The sequence below is a fragment of the Diorhabda sublineata genome, chromosome 11 (assembly GCF_026230105.1).
Source record: "Diorhabda sublineata isolate icDioSubl1.1 chromosome 11, icDioSubl1.1, whole genome shotgun sequence".
NCBI lineage: Eukaryota > Metazoa > Arthropoda > Insecta > Coleoptera > Chrysomelidae > Diorhabda > Diorhabda sublineata.
In genome coordinates, this window is record NC_079484.1 from 8570470 (window position 1) to 8597071 (window position 26602).

The 26602-nt window shown below is 32.2% G+C and overlaps 1 protein-coding gene across 14 annotated transcripts in view; it reads left to right on the top strand.

Annotated features, from left to right (window-relative positions):
• The window catches only part of LOC130450233 (disks large 1 tumor suppressor protein), a 1338131-nt gene that overhangs the window by 1076899 nt on the left and 234630 nt on the right, over positions 1-26602 (top strand). For all 14 annotated transcript variants that reach the window (XM_056788522.1, XM_056788521.1, XM_056788509.1 and 11 more), the window contains one exon: positions 15494-15769. In XM_056788522.1, coding sequence (XP_056644500.1) covers positions 15494-15769 — 276 coding nt within the window. The remainder of the gene's footprint in view (positions 1-15493; positions 15770-26602) is intronic.

Here is a 26602-nt window from a genome sequence, read left to right on the forward strand (position 1 = left end):
ATTGATTCTATAGATAATTTTCTATTATAAGGAAATTTTTTCATATTGAACAGAACTACTCTATTTCTAGAAGGTATGTCCTAATATTTTATTACCTCAAATCGAATACTTTTCGACATGTGACTAATTTGTTACGAGATAGTAGCCGGTTTGAATTTATAAACGAAATAATCGCGATCCCTTTGCTCAAACCCAGACCCACTTAGAATGAACAATTTCTTCAAATGAAGACTGTTCAACATCTGCAAATCGCTCATTTACCCACATTTGACAAAATTATTCTAAGAAAAGCGTACTATGTATTATTAAGTTTTGGAAACAGCCGTTAATCGCTTGGGGTCAAATCTGGAGGATCTGGAGATCGCCCACAAACAAAGGTTACAACCCAGATGATCTTGCAACAGTCTTGCAATCAAAATAAAACTTTTGAGCGCACACGGATACGACTTGTAATCAGTAATAAATCAATTGGTGTAGCAGTGAAACGTTTTTCAATGTATTCAGACTCAGATGAGGAAGACGTCATTTAATTTCAATTATTATCAATACTGCAGACAACTGCAGAGAGAATATTGGATCCATACATTCCTAGGTCAAAATGTGAACTCTAGACTGTTTGTAGTGTCACAAGAACTGTTTTTCCACTTCTTCTACAAATTTGAGGTTTAGTTCTTGATCAATCATATTGAAAAAACGAAAATAATATAATATATACATAAGACAATAGTTTTGGGTCTCTATTACTGTGCACTTCCACTTTTCTCCAAAATTTTCAGTTTACTAAGTAGAAAAAAATACGATTAGTTTTTGCACTATAAGTCCTTCAATGTTGATGCTATCACAACTTATATAAAACCATTTTAAAGGTAATTAAAAGAGTTACCAACTTTTTTAGTACAATATGTAGTGAAAAACCTTTTATTTTAAAACGGCGAAGGGTCAAAGGGCTCGAGAGAGACTGTGATTGTGCTGTTGCGCGCTCTTTAAGTAATCATATTACCGTCAATTTTTGTGTGACAGAAAAAAAAAATAAACCAAAACTTTTGTCAGAAAAAGACCTACATTCTTTATCATTATACTTTTATACGTATCTTGTATCATTTTTGAGATATTATGAAAAGAAGGTGGTTTTTTTAAAAATTCGAAAATTTTTTTTTCATAAAATCGTGATTTATTTGAAAAATATGTATCCTAAAGCAGCATAACTGCTACAGTCCATCAAACTCTTAATATTAAAGTTAATTCTAGGCGGAATACGTTTAATTTTAATTATGGTGGAAATGGCACTTGTGAAACCCATTTTACGTGCAAAAGACTTTTAACAGTGCTTATTTTAACGCTTATTTCAAGCACTACAAAACCCCATTTCATTAGAATGCATAAAATGTATCTGCTAGCTGCTAGATGGCATTGTAGACATCGATTAAATTTGAGACAAAATAAAAAACGGCTTTGATCTTTAATATCTCGTTCAATATTGCACTTAGAACACTTTATGAAAAACCGATTTGTTTAGTTTTTTATCCGCTACAATTTTTTCATCATAAAATTTTCGTTAAAATGCATAATTTTGGAGATATTTGCAAAAAACCGATGAAAAACGTATAAAAAATTCCAAATTTTCAATTACCAATAATTTGAAAAGTATTGAGTTTTTTGAAAAACTTTATAGAACATGTTTTTCTCAAAATTAGACCTTCTATTGATGTCCGAGGTTATTTTGATTAAAAAAAATTACACCACTTTGAAGGGATAGCAACCACATCCAGGGTGGGTGCGGAGATCATTTTCAGTTAAGGGTAAGATGAGCCTAATTCCAAAATTTTATACAAATCGATTCACAGTAAAAAAATTCGGAGCAATAACGCTTCAATGACTGCCCTACACTGCAAACACAAGTTTACGGAGGACAGTTATCAGTTTATGACTAATAGAGTAATCCATGGTAGCGATTGGAAACACCTATTTCGAATGATATTTCGAAATTTCATCCAATTTCATATTATCTTCACAAAAATCACTTTTTTCTAATAATAAATATAGATTATTCACGTTTCGTTGATTTGTATGCGAGCTCACAATCATATAATAATCAAAATAAACTCTGAAATTGGTTCACGTGTATTTGATATTTCACGCTTCTGTCATCTCTAAAAATAATTTGTTAAAATTGAAACTTTGCCAAAATAATAATCGTTCTCCAACTAAATACTTATTAATTTCTCTGTAATTAAAAAAAAATGAATGTATAAAATGATATATTTGAGTTGATGAGATAATATGTTTCATCTACTAATTTATATATCATCCATTTGCATTTGAACAAATAATAGTATCTACAAATAATTCACTATATTATAAAATGAAAAACATTTTTTCAATATCAAAGTAACTGATTTAACCTCTTTACCAACTGATTAACCGAAAGGTGTAAAATCTTTTTGAATTATTGTCAAACAAAGTATATATTTCTATTCATAATTTATCTTGATTTTTTGTTTCTTTCAAATCATGGTTTACCCCTATGGTGGCATAAAAATAATATGTCGATATTTTACATACAGGGAGTATCCTAAAACAAAGTCCACGAGTGCCTCGAGTATATCCGATAAACCAAACGTTTTGTGTAAATGTGTAAAATGTGTAAATGTAAATTTTGTGTAATTCGGTTTGACATTTCATTATCGATAGACTTACGCCAGAAAAACGGTTGCAAAGTTTTCATCAAAATAATGATTATGTTCGTCAAATTTATAGTTCACTTTATATCGTACATTATCGTCCTTCAAAGAAAGAGAAGAAGCTACTTCGAATAACACTAGATCGTTTTTGGAACACGTCCAATCCAACTGATATTCTGAATCCCTTAAGACACCGAACAGAGCGCAACGAAAAAGATGTACAAGAAAACATCAAAAAGATCCAGATCGTCTCTGTTCGCAGCAATTGGGATTGTGTCCTTCCACTTAATAAATGATTTCACGAAAGTTTTGGTATGTTCCTCATCGCTTGTCAGCTTTAGTATTCCGATGTCTCTCGAATCGACAGTTTTCTTCTGTTAAATATACACGTTACTCTTTCATGTAAATCAATGAAAAATTATCAGATCCACAAAAACTGTACAAAGCGGAATCACTCTAAAAAATAGCCAACGAAATCATATAGGCGTTACGACGATAAAAGATTGGAGAAAAAATCGAAAAGACAATGACAATATATGCTGAAAACACATTGAAAAAGCTTGAACTTCAACTGCTTGAAAACGCATTATGGATGTGGTTTTGTCAAAAGAGAAATAAAGGAACCCCGATATCTGGGCTCATAATAAAAGAAAAGGCAATAGCTTTGCACAAAAAACTAGAAGCTTGAACCACAGAAGTCTGGATATATTGCTGGAAAACCAATTTCTGGAGAAAAACTATCCGCTGATGCTGAGGTAGCCAAGAAGTTTTCAGTTAAGTTTCATGAAATGGTCGAACAATATGAACTGTTACCTTGCTAAGTGTATAACATTCACAAGACAAGTTTAAACTATGACATGCTTCCAAAAAAACACTCGCTTCATCAAATGATACCGCGGCAGAAATGAAACTTATACCTAAACATTACTCCTAGAGGAATACACAAGCTTCCCCTGTTCGTTATTGGTAAATCTAAGAATCTTCCTTGTCGGTTTATTATAGCAATTAAAAATCTGCTTAGATGGATTGCAATCTTTCCAAATCTTGGTTTATCGACGAGCTCGTTCGATCTGTTGAAAATCCCCCAGCTCATACTGTATTACTGTTGAATAAAGCACCATCACGTCTGAGGAGGAATTAATGGAAGGGGACTTAAAAGCTGTTTACTACCAAATGTCACATCACTTATCTCACTAATGGATCAGGGAGTTATAGAATGGTCAAAGTGGCATCGGTGCGCTAAGAAAAGATTTTGCGAAATTTCGATTTTAAAGGGGCAAAACGGGGTATGTTTGCAAATTCGATTTTTTCATTTTTCTCCCTCGCTAATTGAGATATCGACTCCGTTTTTGCACTAAAACATTCTCCGTACAAATACCTAAAAACCAAATTTTGCGATTTTAAAAATTCGACTTGGAAAGGGTTCAAAGAGTTGAACAAAAATTTTTATTACCGAACCATATATTTAGCAATTCTTCATGACGAAATGAGATATCAAAGCGATTCTTTTTTAGAAATGGGTCCCGGGAAATTTCTTTTTGATTTCTTTCAAAAGGGTTAAATATGAAATTGGGCTTGCAGCGTTATACGCAGCAAATTCTGCATAGATATATGATTTTTTCATAATGTGAAGGAGGCCGTTTTCAGAAATCACAATAATTTGTTTCATAAAAATATCTCTCGCCGTGGCATAAATGAAATATCGGAAATGGTTCTTTATTTGTTTTACATTCGAAGTATTAATTAGAAATTATGCTATTACGAATTAAATTCCTAATTTACTAGGATTAGGAATTAAACTATTAATTTACTTTTACTATTGTTTATTGTGGGTCAATAAAAAGTACATGTATATTACGCGAGGTTCAACAAACCGCGGGCGAAGCCCCGACGGTTATTGCTAGTTTTATATAATGTGACATCATAAAAATTGATTTTATTATTTTACTCGACCTCGAATATATAAGTTCATAGCATTTGACCAGTATGCAGCAATTCCGGAATTGAATATTATTACTAGAATAGAAATTGTTTACAGGGTAGAAGGCACTTTTCAGTAAATATGCCCTCAAATTATTGCGGAATGCGGGAAAAGATGATATCGATTCGATTTCAATTGGCAAGTGATTGTGCATTTTTTTGCATTGTAAAATATTGAGCCGTGCTCCGCGTTCATTAGTAGATAGCCGTTCAACAATCTTTCTGAAATGGGAGACGCCTGCTATAGCTATAAAAGCAATGGAAATAAATAACGTTATAAATCAACCTAATGTTAATAGATATATCAAACCTCAATTCAAGGAGAGAACATATAATTATGCCATCGGATTTACTCATAGTGCGGTCTTCATTCTTTGTTTATACACATTACAGTCAAATTAAAATTGGACAAAGCGGTTGCTATTTTATTTGATTAGAGTTCTACTTACTACCCTCTTTTAACTATATTCGTACGGCAGTGATTTTATCTTGATGTAAGATCCGTAAATAATTTTAAAATACGCGTTGTTGAACGGCCTCGTGAATTTTTACAATTTTTTGGCCCATCTCGTAACGCATCGCAAATAGAATCCACACGACAAAAGTGGGTTGGGTTTATCGTAGGAAACAGACTAACCAACATTTTCTGCTGTTGCGATTTTTAGAATTTAGTCTAGTGCGCGTTCAGGGTCGATTCAATGACCCGTTATATTTTTTCTCGATTTTAAAAAAAAATATTTGTGTTGTTTGTTATTGTTTTATAAAACTATTGTGTGGTGTAATTTATATTATGGAATTGATTATAATAGGAAAACTGAAATTGAATAGTGTTTAAAATTGTAATATTTAATATTCAATATAAATTTAAATTGCATAGTTACTATATATTTTAATACATAATTGAAAATGTAAATAGAATCTTCGTAAGACGAGATATCAACAAAGTCTATTACATTCCGAAATACATAATTCATGCTTTAGCTTCAGATTAGAAATATACGTCTAGTAGAATATCTATTAAGAATTCTTCATGTTGAAAATCATTAATTTGAATATCAAATTTTTCTAATGGATATAAATAAAAATAGAAAAAAATTCCTCTTCTACATTAGTCACATAATGATGTATTTATTATATGAATTGTCTTCAATTCCAGTTTTTCTAAATAGGAAATTGGTATTAGTGCGCTCAGTGAACTATATAAACATATATATCGATTGCTTTTGTTTTTTTTTGTCGCTGTTTAGACGCGAGTGTTTTGTTTTTGCATTACGTCGCGTGGAATGGACGTAACCCAAATGAGCTGTGAAGCGAAAAATGGGTCAACAACTCTTCTAAAACGATTGGTAGGTTCCAACAATCGTTAATTTTTTTATTACAAAAATTACATCATTTGTATAACTCTAGTAATTTTATACTTTCGCGATCCCCTCGTTTTTTGGCTCTAGTAAATCGAAAAATCATCCGATTTCGATGAATTTTTTTTTAAATCTTCGTTTTTACGGCGGATTTGCAAAAAATATGAGAATAAAAAAAATGAAAACTTATATTGGTTTCAGTGCTTTAAATGTTCATTAAAATGCACTCATTCACGTATAATTGATGATAACTTTTTTCCAAATAATCAAATGAAATTGTTACATTTTTTTGGCACGAGTACGATTTTCGTGGCACCTGGATTTGACTATGCCATTTTGTAAATCGGCCTTATATAAGGAACACATATACATGAAAATATGAGGAATAAAATTTTTCGATATCTCACTTCGTTTTCGAGATATCTAGGTTGGAAAAATTTATTTTTATTTAATATTTGTCTATATCAACCTTTCTTAACCTTCTCGTGGTGCACTTTGAGTGTGAAAATTCAAAAATCATGAATTTTTTACAGCAAAAAAATTTTCTTCGCGTGAGGATTATTTTAGTTTTAGTTTATTATTATTTTTTTCTAATGGGGAGCTTCTATTTTATAAATAATGAAAAACAACCGACAATTCTTCATGAAAGCATCAACTAATTCATGTATTTATGGTATATTAAGTTAAATTCATCACAGAGTAATGAAAGTTATCAAAAATGGCTCATTTTGTTATAAAAATCTGTTATTTTTTTTCAATATAATTTTGGAGTATCAGGGTAAATAATGAAAAAACTAAATAAAAAAATCTTTGTTTATTGAATTACAAGATTCATATTGAATTTGAAGAGTGATAAAATATTCATTTGAAACGAAGTATTGAACGCCATCTGTTCAATAAAGCAAATTTTGTACTAACGTTTGATTATTCGATATTATTTGATATCTCGAAAACGAAGCGAGATATAAAAAAATTTCATTCTTCATTTTCAATTTATATTGGCCTAATTAAGACAAATCGCGGCGCCACGGAAATCGTACTCTTCCCTGTTTTTTTCATAATCTACACAAAAAAACGAAACAAATTTATACAAAAATGTTGATTTATCTTGTTTTTACAATTAAAAATAATAACAATTTCTCTTAAAATTGACCTTTTCTCACGTATAATCGTTTATACGTTTTTTATTAAGTAATCATTTAAGTTATATAAACATAAGGCGAGGGGTGAGGGGAAGGGTTGTGGGGAAGGGTTGTTTGAAAAGCAGACCGAATGTGAACATTTGTTTTGAATTCTTAGCACACCCCCCCTAACCTAACCAATATGAGTTTTCATTTTTTTTCCCATTATTGTTTTCGTAAATTCGCCGTAAAAATGAAGATTTTGAAAAAAAATTTATCGAAATCGGATGATTTTTCGATTTTCTAGAGCCAAAGTGTAAAATTACCTTTCATCTAAATGGGACTCAAAAATACGTAAAATTGATTAACGAGGGCGGTTTTTCGAATTTTGTATGATGATGTACCCAAATTTCATCTACTGATATATCGACGAAAAAATTCACTTCTACTACATTTGGCCATATCCAAACATTTGTGTGAATTTTTGAAGGGTTCGTACTTTTTATCAGCGGCATCCACCTCGCAGGTAGCTTTTTCGACTAGCGAAATAAAGAAAAGAAAGTACAGGATTTGGGATGGCTTCAGCTGCTATAGATCTTAATCTTATATTCCATACCTACCTAACCTAGCATCTTAAGCTGTTCATTAAGGCAGCAATGCCTCAACAAGACTCCTGATAATATCCATAAAATGTATCTTCTTTGGTTATATGTATTATAGTACAGGTAAATTAGGCGATTTTGAGCTTGAATTAGAATGGGCGATTTTGATTTTCTAGATTCTGGGAGGTATTGGTATATTGAATAAGTCTAGCAACTCTTAACAAAGTTACGGGCACGGATTTTCGAAATTTTGGGGCTTGGAAACTCAAAAACATTTTGAAACGCGAATAACTCGAAATCCATTGGGAATTAGAAAAAAAATTGCCGTAACAAAAATGTACAAAAGTACAAAATTCTCCACTAGTATCCCAACTAAAAAAAAGTATCTCGGGTATTTGCTCATAACCTCAAAATTTTCACCTTAAAATGGGTTCATGTACTCAAAAACCATTTGAATTGCGGTAAACTATGAGACACAAACATCCAAGACAAAAAATGTGGAGCACAACATTCTGAACAAAAAATTTTTCTAACCTCAGAATAATAGAAAGAACACAATCCACACACCATATGTTTCAAGTTTGAAGACGCCACGTTGTTTACTATTTAAATGGAAAGAATTATTCATAATCGTTATCAACAGTAAAATATTGGGAAGCAAAGTTTAAACAAGGCCATACGACCTGCGAAGACCAGCGTCGCAGTGGTCGACCAAATGAGGTGACGACTCCAGAAATGTTGAAGAAAATCCACAAAGCGGTGCAGGATGATGATCGACTGAAAGTGCGCGACCTAGTTGATATGGTGTCGGTTTTTTGGGATGAGCGTGGAATAATTTTCATTGACTATCGTGAAAAAGTCATTTTTATGCGTTATTATTTTCACGTTGCCGCGATGAAATCAAGCAAAAACGGCCGTATTTGGCTAAACAGAAAGTGTTGTTTCAACAAGACAATGCATCATCTCACACATTGCAATGACCAAAATTCATGAATTAAAGTTTGATTTGCTACCTTATGTACCCCATTCGCCAGATTTAGCCCCCTCGGATTATTTTCTGTCCAGGGACTTGAAAAAAAGGCTCGATGATCAAAGATTTTCCCACAATGAAGAAGTGATGTCGGCAGTTAATGGCTATTTTGAAGAGCTTGACGATTCTTATTATGAAAATGGTATCAAACTTATTAAACATCGCTGGAAAAAGTCTATGGAGCTAAAAGGAGATTACGTTGAAAAATATATTGTTTCCAAAATTTTTGTGTTTTCTTTGTTGGGCCAGTTACTTCTGGAATTGTTCTTTTATATCTTTGTAGAATATCAGTAATTATATTAAGTAGAACTGTATAGAAATAACAGTACCAGTAGAAACACTTTTTGAGATTATTTCTTTGAAAAAACAATTTCAAATAGAAAAAAAATAACAATATCTCCCATTTTTAATGCAGGGCTATTAAGTAAACTGATATAATTAGAAGTTCTTAAGATTTTTATTTCTTTCGATATGCATTCATTTATTTAAATATGCAAATGATCTTGAACTAGAAATTGCATGACCCAAAGTCACAGCACCTAGTACCAGTGGCAGTCAATATTGAAAAACTAATAACAAAATTGAAATAAATAATAATACTTTATAATCTTGATAAAAAATCATTAATTATTTACCATTGATTGAACAAAATATTATTGTAATACATAAGAAGGTAAATAAGAGGTTTGTCTTAGTCAATTGACCAATTTTTCCGCACTAACCAACTCAAGATATTTTGGAACAAAACTAATAAAGTTTGTTAAAACATACACGTACAAAACGCAGTAAATACATAAGACACTTAAGGAACATCCAAATAGTCACTTAACAAGGACACTTGATAATAAAAGGAACGTTTATATATTTCTTTATGATGTGTAGGTGAATTAATTACATTTCTCTGTATAAAATTTAGGTTTTGAATGTCAGTTTTACAGGATGTTTAAAAAAAGGTGATACCGTCTCTATCATAGATAGAAAACTGAAAAATATTTGGGGTTTGCTCACTAAAAAACGCCATCCGTATTCGTAATATTTTTATTTGAAAATTATGAAGTTATAACCGGTATAAAGTTATTAATTAGTAAGCATCATGTGAATTGAAAAGTTTTTGTCGCGTAAATGAGACCCCATCGAAAAAACGGATACATTTAAAAAAACTGGGACTGAAAACTTTCGTTTTTGGTAACGTTTCACAAAAATTCAGCCTAATCGGTTTAGTTCTTTAAAGTTAAATAAATATGGGCACTGAGCTATTGGAGGGCTTAATATGAATCAAACAACAATTTGATGATCATGTATTGCGATTCTGGGACCCAAACTGTTGTTTCTTTCATACCAAGGCCCCCAATAGCTGAGTACCAATTATTTAACTTTGAATTTTACACAATAATAGATTTTCTCTGAGTTTTCCATGGAAAACTGTCATTCATTAATAGTTTAGACGTTAAGTCAATAATAATTACATTTCTGAAACTTTCTTCTTTGTTAAATTAGATATTGTTAATCAAAATGTACTCAAATTTTGAATACACGGACTTATTCAGTGCCGTATTTACAAATTTAAGGTGCGGCAAAATTTTAAAATAAGGAAAAAGTTTTTTTATCTGTCAATTGCTAGACAAACTAAATATTTCAAGCAAGACACTTGAATCCAAGGAAATAAATCTTTCAACAGTAGCACATATTTACGGCTCTCTTTATGGTTATGTATCACATTCCCGAACGCAGTTTTTGAAGGGAAAGCAATCGAAAAATCAAAAATATCTCATTATGAGGATAGTTCAAGAAGAAAAAGAAAAGAAAGAAAGAAAAGAAAGCTACAAACCGGACGGGACTGCTTCAAAGTAAACACGTTTCTAGCGATTTTTGACAGGTTACTGAGAGAGTTGTCGAAACGAAAATCTGTTTACAAGGAAATAAGTTCACTGTTCGACATATTCATTTCTGGTATTGCATGTGTGAATGTCTTCACTTTTTTGGTTACTTGAAGAGTTTATGCCTCGAAGAAGATCACCGCAAAACATTCTTCAATCTTTACAAAATCATCCATTATCATGGGATAAGACAGATCTACCCTTATGTGGACATATGTATCAAAATTGTGTTGACCATGGCTTTCTCGAATTGTTCAGCTGAACGATCCTTTTCAGTTATGAACCGACTAAAAAACTACCTACCAACGATCGGCTCAAATGACTGGCGGTCTTAACGACATAACTAAAGTGTTGGACTTCAATGAGATAATCGACGTATTTGCTAAGGGTTAATCAAGACGAAAACTATTATAAAATGTAAATAGTTGTCATTCCAGTTCCACGTTTGTGTTTTTTAATAAACATTGTTTTGTAACAAATAACTTTGAAAACTTGATATACATCATAAACATTTCAGTTGATATGTAAGTAAACTGAAGTTGCGATTTTAGTTCCATTCCCCCATACTATTTTTATAATATTCTCATCGAGACAAATCTGTTTCATCATTCAACTGACTGCAGAGATAATTTAAAGGTCCCATTAATCTGTATCGTCATATTTTAGACAATTGAGATTTAGTTCCTTAGTCACGCAAGAAATTTTACTAGCTTCCAACTTTGCCAACCTTGAAAACATCGCACTTCCCCTACGCCTATTCCCCACTTCCCTCCACCTACTCACAAGTCACCCCATTACATGGTATTGGGCAGGGCGGCAAATCAGGTCTGGTCCCTAGGCGGCAAATTCGTAAATCCTTCACTGGACATGTTATTAACCTTAGGCGAGTGTTTAGGCATCTCTAGTGCAGCTGTTACGCATTATGTAGAACAGTTTCCTCGAAGAAACTTACCAAGTGAAAATACATTTAGAGCCATTGAACGACGTTGTCAAGAAACCTAGAAAAATAAATTCTGGTAGGCCAAGAACAACAAGAACCATTAATAAAGAAAATATTATTTTAAATTTAGTTGATGAAAAGGAATGAGGATCCCCAAGGAATGTGACAAGACAAACAAATACGTCTTCTTCAAGTACTTGAAGGATACTTGAACAGGAACAGCTACATCTTCATCATTAGAGACAAGTCTAGGAAATCTTGCCAGACGATCTACCGGTTAGAGAGGATTTTAGTGAAACATTACAATCCAAATTTTTTTAAAATGCTTTCTTTCTACGGACGAGTCCACTTTTACTGGACAAGTTATGTTTAACACTCATTTAAAGTAAATGTTTGGGCTTTAGGTAACAAATTAATAGGTTATCACTTTCTACCTGAAAATTTAAATATTGATATGTACCTGGATTTTTTAAGTAATCTCTTATCGAGATATTTAATATTTAACGCTAAACAAGCGAAGATTTCTATTTTTTATGCACGATGGAGCTCCACCACACTTTGTTAGAAGGTGTCGTTTTAATTTTCTATCTATCCTGCAATTTTTTAAAACACCCTGTATAGGTAACAATTATGTTCAAATATTCTGGTAATTTGTGTCTTAAAATTTTGTAGAGATAATTGTTGTGTTTCATATACTAGTGTACATACTAAGCCTACTTACTAACCAAAGAAATCAACCCTCGTAATTAAACGCAATACAGACATTGTCAAAAATGAAAAATTTCTTTAATTTCTTATTCCTTAGACCTTCTGTATATGTTTATGTTTCTAAATCTTTTTGATTTTAGGTCTCTTCTGTTTCAAAATTAGTTTTTTTTTAAATAATTTTTTGAAAGATAGATAAAACTGACCTTCCGACTTTTTTTTAAGTCTTTATCAAAATATGATATTGATACTGAGAATTTGCGTATTTATATTGATCAATAGATCACCTTCATCATGAATATCAAAATAGAAATTTTTTCTAATAAGAAAATTTAATTTTTCCTTAGTCCTTATAAATTTTAATTAAATTATCTAAGTTTTTTCATCATTTATAGCTTTTTCTTTCTTATGAATATGAACCATTTCTAAAAATTCTCTTTTTCGTGTATTAGATTCCGTTTCAAGAATTTCTGAATTCAATTATAAAGATTCAAAAATCAAGAACCTAAAAATAATAAAATTTCAACAATCATTCTATCGTATCTACAGTATATTGCACAAATAACTAACCGACTTAGTTTTTGCCTTTGCAAAATATTTAATCACTTTATTCATGCTTCTATTTTAGTAGGCAGCTTGTGACTGCCGACCTCAAAATTGGGTTGAATAAAAACAAAACAAAAAAAAATAGTACGCACGCCAAAAAAATAAAAAAATTTTTAGTTTAACGGTAGTAACGTCAAGTTTATAAATACGGTGTAGAATTTGGTACGAACGTCAAACGTCACCTGCGAACGGCAACGGCAAACGGAAAGTCAATTTTATGAATTGGCCTTAAGCTGCAGAATTTTCACAAATAATTTTTTTTTCTCTATGCTATCCCACGAAATTTTCAACCCACTAGTTATTTACATTTCGTAAAGTCCTCGTTCAATAAGTAGTTACAAATTATCACAATATTTTCTACTAATATGTGTATAATTGACTTCATAAAGAGTGTATGGTAGGTACTGAACATTAATTTATAATTTGAATATTCTAATGGATTTTATTAAATATAAATTTGTTTTGTATACACTTCTTTTATAAATTATTTCGAATTTTTTAACACTGTTTACCATAAAAAAGTTAAAGTATATATAAGCATATTGAAGAATGTGGTAGTCCTTGATATGTCTAAAAAATTGACCTGCTAGAGATCGATCCAATAAGGATAAATAAGGCTATAAAACAAATGACACTGTTGTTACTAATACATACAGAGTGGTAAATTCATTATTTTGCAAACAATTTATTTCAGATAAAAATCCTGTATGACAGAAGATCAGAACAGAAATCTGCTGTTACAGAAAAATACGCATGCGCCAAAAGTTAGCGATGGACAGCTGTCTTTTGACGAATCGGCGTAGAGAGTAATGTTTTATTGTCAAAAAATTGTTACAATTTATAGACAAAAGCTTATAAAAACTAAAAAAAACTAAATAAAGATATAAATAAAATAAAATTTCAATATACAGAAGAAAACCACAGTGAGTAACAAAATATAGGTAATAGTAATAGGTAATAATTAATATTTAAGTCGTATATGAATCCATAGCAATAATTAAACCAGTAGAAGGCACTTTCCAGTAAATATGCCTTCAAATTATTGCGGAATGCGGAAAAAAATGACATCGATTTTATTTCAATTGGCAAGTGATTGTGCATTTTTTTGCGTTGTAAAATATTGAGCCCTTAACTAATTATGAACGTGGAGTAGGTAGATAAAGGTCGTGCACCACGTTCCTAAGTGGATAACCATGCAACGACCTTTCTAAAATTGGAAAAGCGAAAAATTAGGCAAACGGATTCAAAGAAGAATATGGAAGGAACAGTCAGAATTTTTAATCTTTTAAAGAAGTCCATACAGTGAGTCTTGCTGTTTAATTCGAATAAATATCTAACTCTTTTGTAGTTTGAAGATTCGCTCAAATTGAGTATGTATTGAGATGTATCCTCAACAAAATAGGGCCGAGTACTGAGCCTTGGGGCACTCTATATTTTATTTTCTTGCAAGAAGACCTCGTTGTATCAACCCATACAAGCTGATTTCTGTTGGTAAGGTATGACTTGAAACATGCGAGGGGTGCTCCCTTGAAACCGTAATATTGCAATTTGTTAATTAAAATATTATGATTAACACAATCGAAATCACAAAAAGTTGTTGCAGAGGAGTGATGGCTATTTAGGCTAGATTACACGTTATTTAAGAGGGAGAATATAGTATTATTTGTGCATTTGTTAATTAAAAACCCAGCCATTGCATTCGTTTATATAGGGGCTGTTTTTTTGATTTGCCGTAAAAATGATCGACGGATTGTTGTGGAATTTCACATAAAACTTAGAAAAACATAAACTTAAACATAATTTATTGAATGTTTATCGATGTTTCACCTTTGGGTCGCCCTTTCAATCTTGTTCGATGAGACCGTGGACTAAGTATTCATGCGATTGCTGAATCTATAGACATTGACCGTGAATGAGTGCGTAAAATTTTACATGAAAATTTAAACATGTAAATAGTGCTAAAACTGGTTTCTCTTTCCGCACTGTCCGTCAAGAGGTTTCTAGCCAAGTACAACATCTCAATGTTACACCACCTACCTTATTCGCCGTATCTTGCACCGTGCGAATTCTCCCTCTTTCCTTAGGTCAAATCTGCATCAAAAGAAACAAGATTTGAGTATGTCGAAGCTGTGAAATAAAAAGCGACGCGCGTTCTAAAGGAACTGACAGAAATAGACTTCCTGTACTGTTTTGAACCACGTATTCTGATACCCCTCAGAGTGAACGAGGTTGGACAAGCCCTTAAAGTCAGATATCAAATATTTCAGGAGGTAATTGGCCCAAAGATTTACCTGGAATCATAACCTGCAAGCAGTAAGTCATAAGGAAAAATCAAATTTAAGTATATATGAAAAATTTTGATAAAATATGGGCACATATAGATGCATTAAATATTCTGAAAATTAGGGCATATATTTATTTAAAAGAATACAATTTAATCACATTTATCTAGAAAGCTGCAAATAACTACAACTGGGTAGTTTGTATATCATTCGTTTTATGTGTATCACACCAAGTTTATTAAGTAAAAGTGATAAAATCATTCTCATTGTGTTACATTGCATTACTCATGATGTGTCATTATTTTTTCTAGGTGAACGGCGACGATGAATGGGAATACGAAGAAATTATTCTTGAACGTGGTGGCGCCGGTCTCGGGTTTAGCATTGCCGGAGGCACCGATAATCCTCATATCGGCGATGACACCGCCATCTACATCACCAAGTTAATACCTGGAGGAGCGGCATCTAGCGATGGTCGTTTAAAAGTCAATGATTCAATTTTATCGGTTAACGATGTCCCCGTTGTTGATGTACCACACGCCGCCGCTGTGGATGCACTTAAAAAAGCCGGAAACACGGTTAAATTAGTAAGTAGACAAAAAATTTTTTATATCCAGTAAATAAGTATACAGAGTGTTTCTGGACTTGATGCAAAAAATTCGGGAGTGAGTTGATGACGTGAAAATAATGCTGTGACATAAAAAAATTGCGAAATCACAACTTACGAGGTTTGGCTATTAAATAACGAGACTGCACGAAATTGTGTACATACGCCTTCCGACAGCTTCGGTCAATAAAAATGCATTTATGTTTTCGGTTCGATGTTCTAATTGGTAAACAGTGGAGATGATGAGTCCACGTGGACTGAGGGTTTGTTAGATATCTACCGAATTTTATACGGGGAGTAAACATTATTTTGCTTTTCTTAATTTGGTATGAGCGCGTGTGTATTGACGAAATGTTGATTGTTCCTCGCATAATTGTCTTCGGCAATTAATATTGAAAAACTATAGTTCATTATGGAGTCTGGGACATTTCCTATTTTTTAACGTCTTTGCTCTGTCGACTTCTTGAATGTTGAAGTCAAGAAATTCTAACTTTAGAACATCAATTTTCACAAAAATTTGAAGTAATGATCCAATTTACTATATATAACACACGGTATAATGTTTTTGACAATCTTTTTTTGGATTAAAATGTGTGTCGGGTGTCCTTTTGTTATAAATTTCGTACAAAAACAACATATAATTCCATTGAAACTTATCTAATCTGCAAAAATTAACATAGTCCGTCTGAAAAAACTACTAAAAGTGTAATTAAATTTTTGTTATTAGCTAATTGGATTTTTGCCTCTCTACTACTTTCAATCTCATCCTGTCTTTTGTAATAGAGTTACTAAACCGTAATTTTCCAGTGAAATATGGTTTTATCCTTGAAGTGAAAGAAAGTTAGTGCAGAAAAACTTTTTTCATAATTGATGTATCAATCTAAAAAGACGAACATCTCGGTAGAACTTGTAATTTGAAAATTTTTGATGACTGACTGGTTCCACTTTTTTATCTCCCCTCACAGCTATAAAGTTTATGAACTTGGAAGTGCTACATGCAAAATCTCCCTTATTAGATTAATAATACTCTCGAAGCTTCTTGTAATATGTAGGTAGTCCTCTACCTTGACTATATACTTCTCTCCTTCCGATTATTTCTATTTCTTTGAGGATTTTTTGTGACTTGAAATTTGTTTTTAGATGTCTCGAAAACACGTACGAATGCTCTTGTGGTTTGATAAAAGTTTTAGTGATCCAATTTCTAATATTACGAGGATGGCTCAACGAAAGAATAACTTTTCAATGTAAAAAACTCTTTAACTTTTCACTTCGCCTAGCGAGTTTCTAATTTTTTTTAGATTCAATAGAAATACTCAGGATGAATCAATCTTGTATTATCAGAACGATTCATGACGAACTTACATACTTTTACCATATGAGGATGCCCTCAGGGAGGTATCACATAATAAGCTTTTAATTTGAACAAATTCCTACAACATAATCTAATATGTATGCATAAATTCATCTACATCTTTACTGTATTATCACTGAGGTCAGAATCAATTGTTTTTCAATTTTGAATTTTTAGACAAAAATCGCATAGATTGAAATGTCAAACCTCGTGTATGCGTTAATCTGCATTGATTGTAAATGTTTAAAATTTTATGTCAGATAATAAAATATTTCAACCGTACAAAATAAAAATTTTAAAATTTTAAAATCATTATTGGCGTTGAACGTTTGACTTTCTTGATATTTTATACCCTTTATAATCATCATCAATTGTTATTTGTGTGGCCCAATAAAGAAACCACAAAAATTTTGTTCTTTTAGTTCCATACACTTTTCCCAGCGATATTCAATAAGTTCGATACACTTTTTATAAAAAGAATCTTCTAATTTCTCAAAATAGCCACTAACTACCGAGATCACATCTTCATTGTTGAAAAATCTTTGATCACCCAGTCATTTTTTCAAATCTGGCAACATGAAATAATCCGAGTGGGCTAAATCTGACGAATAGGGTGCATTAGGTAGCAATTCAAACTTTATTCGTTAATTTTAGTCATTGCAATAAATTGCAATAAAAGGATATGTGAACTGGTGCATTGTTTTGATGAAATAACACTTTCTTCCTAGCCAAATGCGGCCGTTTTTGCTTGATTCCTTCGTTCAAACGTTGCAATAATTTCACATAATATCGCTGTTGATAATTCTTTCTTTTTAAACGTAGTTAATGCAAATAATCCTACGCCCACCACAAAAATCCGATGCCATGACCTTGCATGCAGATGGAACGGTCTTTGCATTGTTTGGACCCTTTTTAGTCCATTGTTTTGATTGTTCTTTTGTTTCGGATATGAAGTGTTATGAAACGGCTTTATTTCTGTGAAACATTGCCAAACACTCGATAGAAAAATCTTCATGACACTGTTTTTATTTCATTTATTTCTTCAACATTTTTGGAGTCGTCACCTCATTTGGTCGACCACTATGATGCTGGTCTTCGCAGATCGTACGTCCTCGTTTAAACTCTGCTACCCAATATTCTACTGTTGCTAACGAAGGAGCAATCTCACCCAGAGTAGAATCTAGTTCAGCTTTTATATTGGTTGGGCTAATGCCTTTCAAATAAAAGTATTATATCACATAACGATGACCAATTTTTTCCATGTTTACAAACATATTGATGGTTGCAAAACAAATACTAAACAAGGTGGCCTCTTCAAACTTGAAATATATAATGTATAGATTGTGTACTTTCTAATTCAGAGGTATTTTCCAGCCACATGCTTTTCGACCATAGAATATGTCGATATAATTTATGTTTGTGGGTTCTGTAATGGTAATAGTGAAGCTGCAGCTAGAGAATATCACAGGGGATTTTCTGATTGTCGAATACCTAGTCATTCAATATTTGGGTCAGTTTTTAAATATACGCAAGAAAATGGTTTTATTATATATGATATTCGTGTTGCTCCAATTGTGTTTACTAAATCCTCATTTTCTGATATATTCTTAATTTCAAAGTTTATAACTCCTTTATACTCATTATTCCTAACATGGACTTGTCCATGAATTTTTCTAATTATTCTCCTCTCGTATATCCTTAGTTGCTTTTCCTCCATATTTGTTAGTCTCATAGTTTTCGCGGTTTATGTAACTACTGGTTTTATCGCAATCTTGTAGACTCTTAACTTTGTTGTTCGACTTCTTATCTTGCTCTGCATTATAATTTTGTACTTATTATATGCCCTATATTCTGCATTAATTTTGTGTCTTTTCTCTTTTTTGTTGCTTATTATTGTTCCAAAGTACTTTAAGGTGTGGATTACATCGAAGCTGAGGTCATTCAACTTTACTGTTTCTTGTTTGTGAAATTCTTTCTTTTAATTTTCATCTATTTTGTCTTTTTCCGATTTATTTTCAATCCTGTTTTTCCTGCCTCTCTTAAAATTTTTTCTAATGCGTCTATTGCATATTTTGTTAGGTTATCTCTTCCGACTTTGTAAGCTCAATCATTATTTCATCTGATCCTTCTATTTTATTGTGTTCCAGTTTGTTGATTATCTCATTACAATCCATTTCCATCGGTTTTTATTCATATTCTATTATTTCACCATAATCATTCATATCATCTTTATCGTGCTCATGGACTTCTTGCGGAAATAATTTTTTGAAATACTCCATTCTTTTCCTTTAATTTTCATTGTAGTTCGTTTTCTTTATAGGTTGATAAAAAACACAAACCCAACTTACAGTAATCATCTTTTCATCCCAAAATTTCTGATGAATTTCTTAAAGAATTTTCACCTTCGTCTTCTTCATCAATCATATTTTCTTAATTGTCATGGAAAAAATTGAATTGTGAGTGCAGAACGATGATTCAATGACTTATTTACTGCTCTTCCGTCAACTACAAAATCATCATAATTGTCACTTTTTTATTTTCCAAAAACTCTTCAACAACTTTTTCGAATTACATCCAAACAGCTATTTCATTGAGAAATAAGAGACATTGAAACTGAGGATCTTTTATAACTTTAAGGGACCTCTGGGCCAAAAAATATTCTCACTTTTCGATTTCTTTTCTACCATATTTGGAAATATTATTTGCAAATTCCGAAATGCGTCACAATTCTTGTTCTCCATTTCCGTTTTGTTCCAAATGGGTTTTATAATCTCTAATAATGGTCGGAAATCACCGTCGTCATCACCTCATTAGGTCAAGATAAAAAGAAGATGTTTTCACTGCATTTAATTAGAGTAACTTGAAGTAAGAACTTGTGATAATTTATAATAATACCTGCTTATCATTTCATCTTGATAGATTTCCGCTACTTATTTCTAACTACAGAATACTAATGGTTACGATGTCGGAAATATCACTATCGTTAACACATAACAGAAATCAGTTAGGTCTTTGAATTCCAGCTGTGTAAAATGTCTCAAAATCAGTTTTATATTCTAAAATAAAAAATTGGAAAACCTCGAATATACACAATACCAATTGATGGTTTATAATTGATATCGATAGCTATAATTTTCTTTTTTTAACATTCCACGATTCACACAATCCATAACTTTTTTTCGCTGCTCTATTTCCGCTCACCATCTCCTACACCGTATTTTTTATTTCTAAAAGATGGTTCCAGGTTCACGTCTTTCATCTAAAAATATATCACATTAGGAGGTATTAAATTTCTCTGGTGATAAATTCATGGGGATGAAATTATCGCTGGCCAAGTAGAGCTCAAACTACCCTTGCAGTATAAATTTACAACCTATAAAGTTTAATAAGCGTTTCAGTAACATGTAATCCTCCGCTATACTTCTTCTTCGATGAGATACGTGTATAAACAAAGGCGTACGTCAAAAAGGGGAACTATTAGGGTTTTTATTGTTATTGAAGCACTAAGCACTAACGATATAATTAAAAGATAAAGTTCGCTTTCAATTATGCAGAATTGATTCTGTAGGCTTACAACTCGTCACTACGAGGATGTATTGATATCTAATTAGCCTAGACCAGTTCCATGCATAAACAAAATGTTACGTTACCATAACAACGAACAATAAATTATTAGAAGTGTAAGTGTAAAGTTTGACGTCAAAAAAGTAATCCAGAGTTACGCAATAAATTGAGTATCGAGCCATCATCAAGTAGGTACTTAAAATTTGAAAGGATTAAGACGTAAGCAGATTTACGAAGATATGCTTAATACCCTTGCTGATCAATGTCCTTCGTATGAGACCGTGAAACATTGGACTGCAAGCTTCAAAAGAGGTGAATTTTCCATTGAAGATGATAACCGATCGGGAAGGCCACTTTCTGAATCTGAAGCACTGAATATTTCATACGAATGCGTTCTTAATATAGTTCACGTCAATTTAGACATGAGAAAAATTGCTACAAAATGTTTGAATGTCGACAAAAAGCGTGCAAGGGTAGAAGCATCGCGTTCGATCTGTGTTCGATTTGAAAACGCTGTAGACTTCTTAAACCGAATTGTTACTATGGATGAGACTTGAGTACATTTCTGAGACCCAGAAACAAAGCAACAATCGATGGTATGGCGACACCCTGGTTCTCCAAGATCTAAACAGTTCCGTGTCCAAAAATCTGCTGGAAAATTGTGTCTGATTTGTTATTACTGTTCTTTTCAAAGCAATAGCCTTGATAGCTCCATCTGAAGTGATATTGAAAAGGATTTTCAGCATCTTTTCGTCTGATTTCACTTTTAAATCCAAATTCTGTATTGGTATTTCTTCAGTCATTACTTTTGCTGTCGATTTCCCTATTCTCATGTTTATTAACTTTCTAATTTTATTTGAAACTTCAATATTTTTCTTTGGCCTGATTCCTACTTTAGTTCTTCATTAAATTCATATTTCTCTGCTAATAACGTATTTACGTATATTGTTTAAACAAACGATTATACTTCAGTATTTATAAATCAGTACAGATCTGAGTATATGTTTTTCTGATACTATACAGTTCGGCATTTAACATGGAATTTAAGTTTTCATTATTTTAAGAAATTCTAATCTAAACATAGACATATTGTACCCATAATATTTCATAAATTACCTTTATCTACTAATAAGGTCTGCAGAAATCTTCGGTGGTTGTTCTAATAGAAATTGTTTCTCTTATCTTTAATCTGTTGAATTGCTTCACCCGTTCTTCCTTTGATCTACGCAACGAACACATTTCTCTTAAACCTAAAAAACCTCAAACTTTGACTCATTACTCCATAAAACTCTCTCCCACTCTTCTTGCGTCCAATTTTTATGTTCTTTAGCCCATTGTTCGATGTCACCCTTCTAAAAAGGCCAGCTTCTCCCAATCTACTTTTCACTGTAGAAGTACTCAAAGGCAGCTTCCATGATTCATTGACCTGAGCTGCTATCTTCGGGGCCGTGAGTTGTCGATCACGTTAACTGATCAATATAATACATTATTTTCCAGCGGTTTTGGTTTTTCGAAGAAGTCCTGAACGTTTTATATTGTTAAAACACCTGGTGGAAAGTTCTTTCATTTTACTAATTTTAAAATTGAAAGTTTGTATTTACGAAAAGGAAAAAAATTCGTATACGATCCAAAAAGTATAAATCACAACATGTTCTCACGTCTCACAAGGCTAACTGGGACTAAACTACAATCGTAAATACCGAAAAAATAATTTACATTTGAAGAATAATAAACATATCATCAATTTATTGTTCTCCACAGGTTCCAGTTTTGTACATTTGCGCTCCACGTCTGTAATATCATTCAGAACTGCATCCAACCATTTTTTCTTTTGTCTCCCCCTTTTTGATTGGCCCTTTTTGTAAATTTATTTTCTGGCGTCCTTTCAGTGTATCCTAACTGTCTTACTTTTTGAGCTTTTATGTATCTTGTTATTGATGGGTATTTACACAGATCGTTCAGTCTTCTTTAGCTCTTCTTCTCCATAGTGCTTCACTTGTTTTCCTTCCTCAAAAAATACAACTTCCTTGCCTATATAACCAGTTTTGTTTCTTCAGCTTTTCTTAAAACCCATGTTTCACTTACATTGTAACTATAACATAGCTATTCGCTTATTTATTTCTATACACTCTTCATTTTTATTTCACCGTGTTGCTTTTCGAATTTACAAACTTCTATCTTTTATTTTTTATTCTATCCCGCTTTAATATCTACATATTCGTTTCTACCAATCACATTTTGTCTTAGCACCATATACTTTGTTTTCTCTTGGTTTATTTTTGATCCATAATCTTTCATTCACTTAAATAATCTGCATATGCAATTATTTGCTGTTTATGGCGAAAAATGAGCTCTTTTATGTGTATCTCGTAAATTTTTTACCAGATTAAAAACCACTGTTGATATTTGATCTCCTTGTTTTAATCCCTTTTAAACCCTAAATTTGTCTGATACAATTCCGTTATTCTACTGTGTAAGTTATCTATTGTCATCTTGACTAACTTCACGCTTTTTTCCGGGATTCGTAGTAGATTTAAGGCAGCGTACATTTTATTTCAGTCCAATGTGTCATAAGCCTGCTTAAAATCTATAGACATAATGTGAAGCCTAGATTTTGCTCTTAGCTACTCTTAAGAGTGACTATCTGATCCGTTGTTTCTCTTTCTTCCTTGGTACCACCTTGGTTCAATTTTACATTATATTTATTTCAAGATTTTGACTTGCATCGTTTTTAGTAATACACGATTTTTGGTCCGTCCAAATTTCAAATCCGCTATGTGCTCTTTAAAACGAACATTAACGGACCTCTTAGTCTGCCCAACATAATTCCTATCACAATCAACCCGGCTAAATTCATAAAAGAGTGTAACATTGATTGTTATAAAAAAGGAAATGCATCTCCTCCCTAGAATATTACCATCCACGCACTATTTTCCTCCCTTGGGTGTAAATATGTAGTTGTAGTAAAGTAACGGTGAAACTTCTTTAAAATCTCCTTCGTACATGGCCTGACTTCTATCTTATCTTATGTGAAAATGACAAGGAAGGCGATTCACAATTGGGTTGTTCCGCGCGATGCCAATGAATTTAAATTTTTATTTCGAAGTACTCGTAGTTTTATAACTAGGTAAGCGGAAAGCATATTTAAATATCAGCCTTTTAGTGCAGTCATTAAAGCGAAAAATTTGGTTCTACCTCCGAATTTTTTTACTGTGCAGTGATTTGCTTGAAATTTTGGAATTAGGCTCATCTTATCCTTAACTTCAAAAGTGAAAATGATCTGAGCTCCTATTATTTTTAAGGGGTGTAATTAACCCCTTAATGGAAACATTGACATTGAGCCATTTTATCGCTAGAAAACGTGTTTAATATTAAGGGGTGAAATTGTAAAGTGTTTTCTAGCACAATTACCTCATAATAAAATCAGTTTCAATACCTTGAAAACCTTACAACTATTGCAAACAACCCCTAAATTGAAAAAATCACAAAAAGTTACTTTGGTATGACATAAGAAGATTTAAGTATAGAGTAAATAATATTTTATGTTCTCAATCTTAATTATCGAATTTTTAACCCCCTTTCGACCTTTGGTAGAATATAAACGAGTTCTAGTACTTAAAATATTATTTATATAGGGCAGAGCTAATTAGTAATGAATATTTATGTAAAAACACCCTAAAAAATCTTCAGAATTAAAAATTGTAATTTACATAATCTACCAGTTAATATGGTGACAATTTAATCGATTTCTCACTTAAATATTTGAAAGAAACTGATTAAATTAATATGACAATAAGCTTAAAAATCTACCAGGGATAATCCGAGCAATACACATACTTACCTTCATTCAAATGTGTGATATATACAAAGTAGAAAAAAAATACGATTAGTTTTTGGACAATAACTGCTTCAATTTTAATGCTATCACAACTTATAAACAACCATTTTAAAGGTAATTAAAAGAGCTACACCTTTTTTCAGTACAATATATAGTGAAAAACTTTTTATTTTAAAACGGCGAAGGGTCAAAGGGCTTGAGAGAGACTGTGATTGCACTGTTGCGCGCTCTTTAAATAATCATATCACCGTCAATTTTTGTGTGACAGAAAAAATAATAGACCAAATTTTTTGTCAGAAAAAGACCTACATTCTTTATCATTATACTTTTTTACATATCTCTCATCATTTTTGAGATATTATCAAAAGAAGGTGCTTTTTTTTAAAATCGAGATTTTTTTGAAAAATATGTGTACTAAAGCAGCCAAACTGCTAGAATCCATCAAACTCTTTATAATAAAATTAATTCTAGATGGAATACGATTAATTTTAATTTTGGTAGAAATGGCACTTATGAAACCCATTCATACGAGGATATATTGAAAAATTCTTAGCCTACTATAGAACCAAACAAAATTTCAAAGTCAAAATATTTTATTACTCAACATATTCTCCTCTTAATTGGATACATTTATTACAGCGAACCTGCAACGTCTCTAGACCTTTCAAAAAAAATGTTTCTTCCTGCTCTGTAAACCAGACCTCCACAGCTTTTATTACTTCCTCGTTGGAACAAAATTTACGACCTTTTAAACTTTTTTTCAGTTAAGAAAACAGATGATAGTCGGATGGAGCCAAATCTGGTGAATAAGAGGGGTGTTCTAGTAATTCAAACCCCAAATCACGAATTTTTTGCATGGCAACATGAGATTTGTGTGCAGGGGCGTTAAACACCTTTGGATAGCTTTCCGCGTCTTTTCTCTTTAATTTTTTCCCGTAGAGTGGTCAGTAATGTCTAATAGTAAACTCCAGTTATTGTTCTACCTTTATCCAAAAAATCAATCATGATTACTCCATGACAATACCAAAAAACTGAAGCAAGAACTTTTCCTACAGATTTTTGGACACGAAACTTCTTAGTTCTTGGAGAACCAGAGTGTCGCCATTCCATTGATTGTTGCTTTCATTTTGTATCGTAGAAATGTACCCAAGTCTCATCCATAGTAACAATTCGGTTTAAGAAGTCAACATCGTTTTCAAATCGAGCATAGATCGAACGCGATGCTTCTACCCTTGCACGCTTTTGTTCAACATTCGAACATTTGGGGATCCATTTTGCAGCAATTTTTCTCATGTCCAAATTGACGTGAACTATATGATGAACGTGTTCGTATGAAATAATCAGTGCTTCAGATTCAGAAACTGGCCTTCCCGATCGGTTATCATCTTCAATGGAAAATTCACCTCTTTTGAAGCTTGCAGTCCAATGTTTCACGGTCTCATACGAAGGGCATTGACCACCAAGGGTATTAAGCATATCTTAGTAAATCTGCTTACCTCTCAACCCTTTTAAATACAGATACTTGATGATGACTCGATACGTAACTCTGGTTTACTTTTTTGACGTCAAACTTTACACTGACACTTCTAATAAGTTATTGTTCGTTGCTATGGTAACGCAATATTGTATATGCATGGAACTGGTCTAGGCTAACTAGATATCAATATATCTTCGTATAAAAGGAAAAACCATGAGATATTCCTCTTATTTTCATTACAGCTCACTCATTTCCCCTGCAAAAGACTTTTAACATTGCTCATTTTAAAGCTTATTTCAAACACTACAAAACCCTATTTCATTAGAATGTATAAAATATATCTGCTCGCCGCTAGATGGCATTGTATAATTGTTGTAAAAACGTGAAAATTTTCCGAATTACCAATAATCAATTTCATAAAACTTTATAGAATATTTTCTTCTCAAAATTACGCCTTCTATTGATATCCGAGGTTATTTTGAAAAAATATGTACACCACCGAGAAGGGGTGGCAACCACCACCAGGTTGGGTGCGAAGTCCAGATCATTTTCACATTTGGTAAGTTAAGTTAAGGGTAAGATG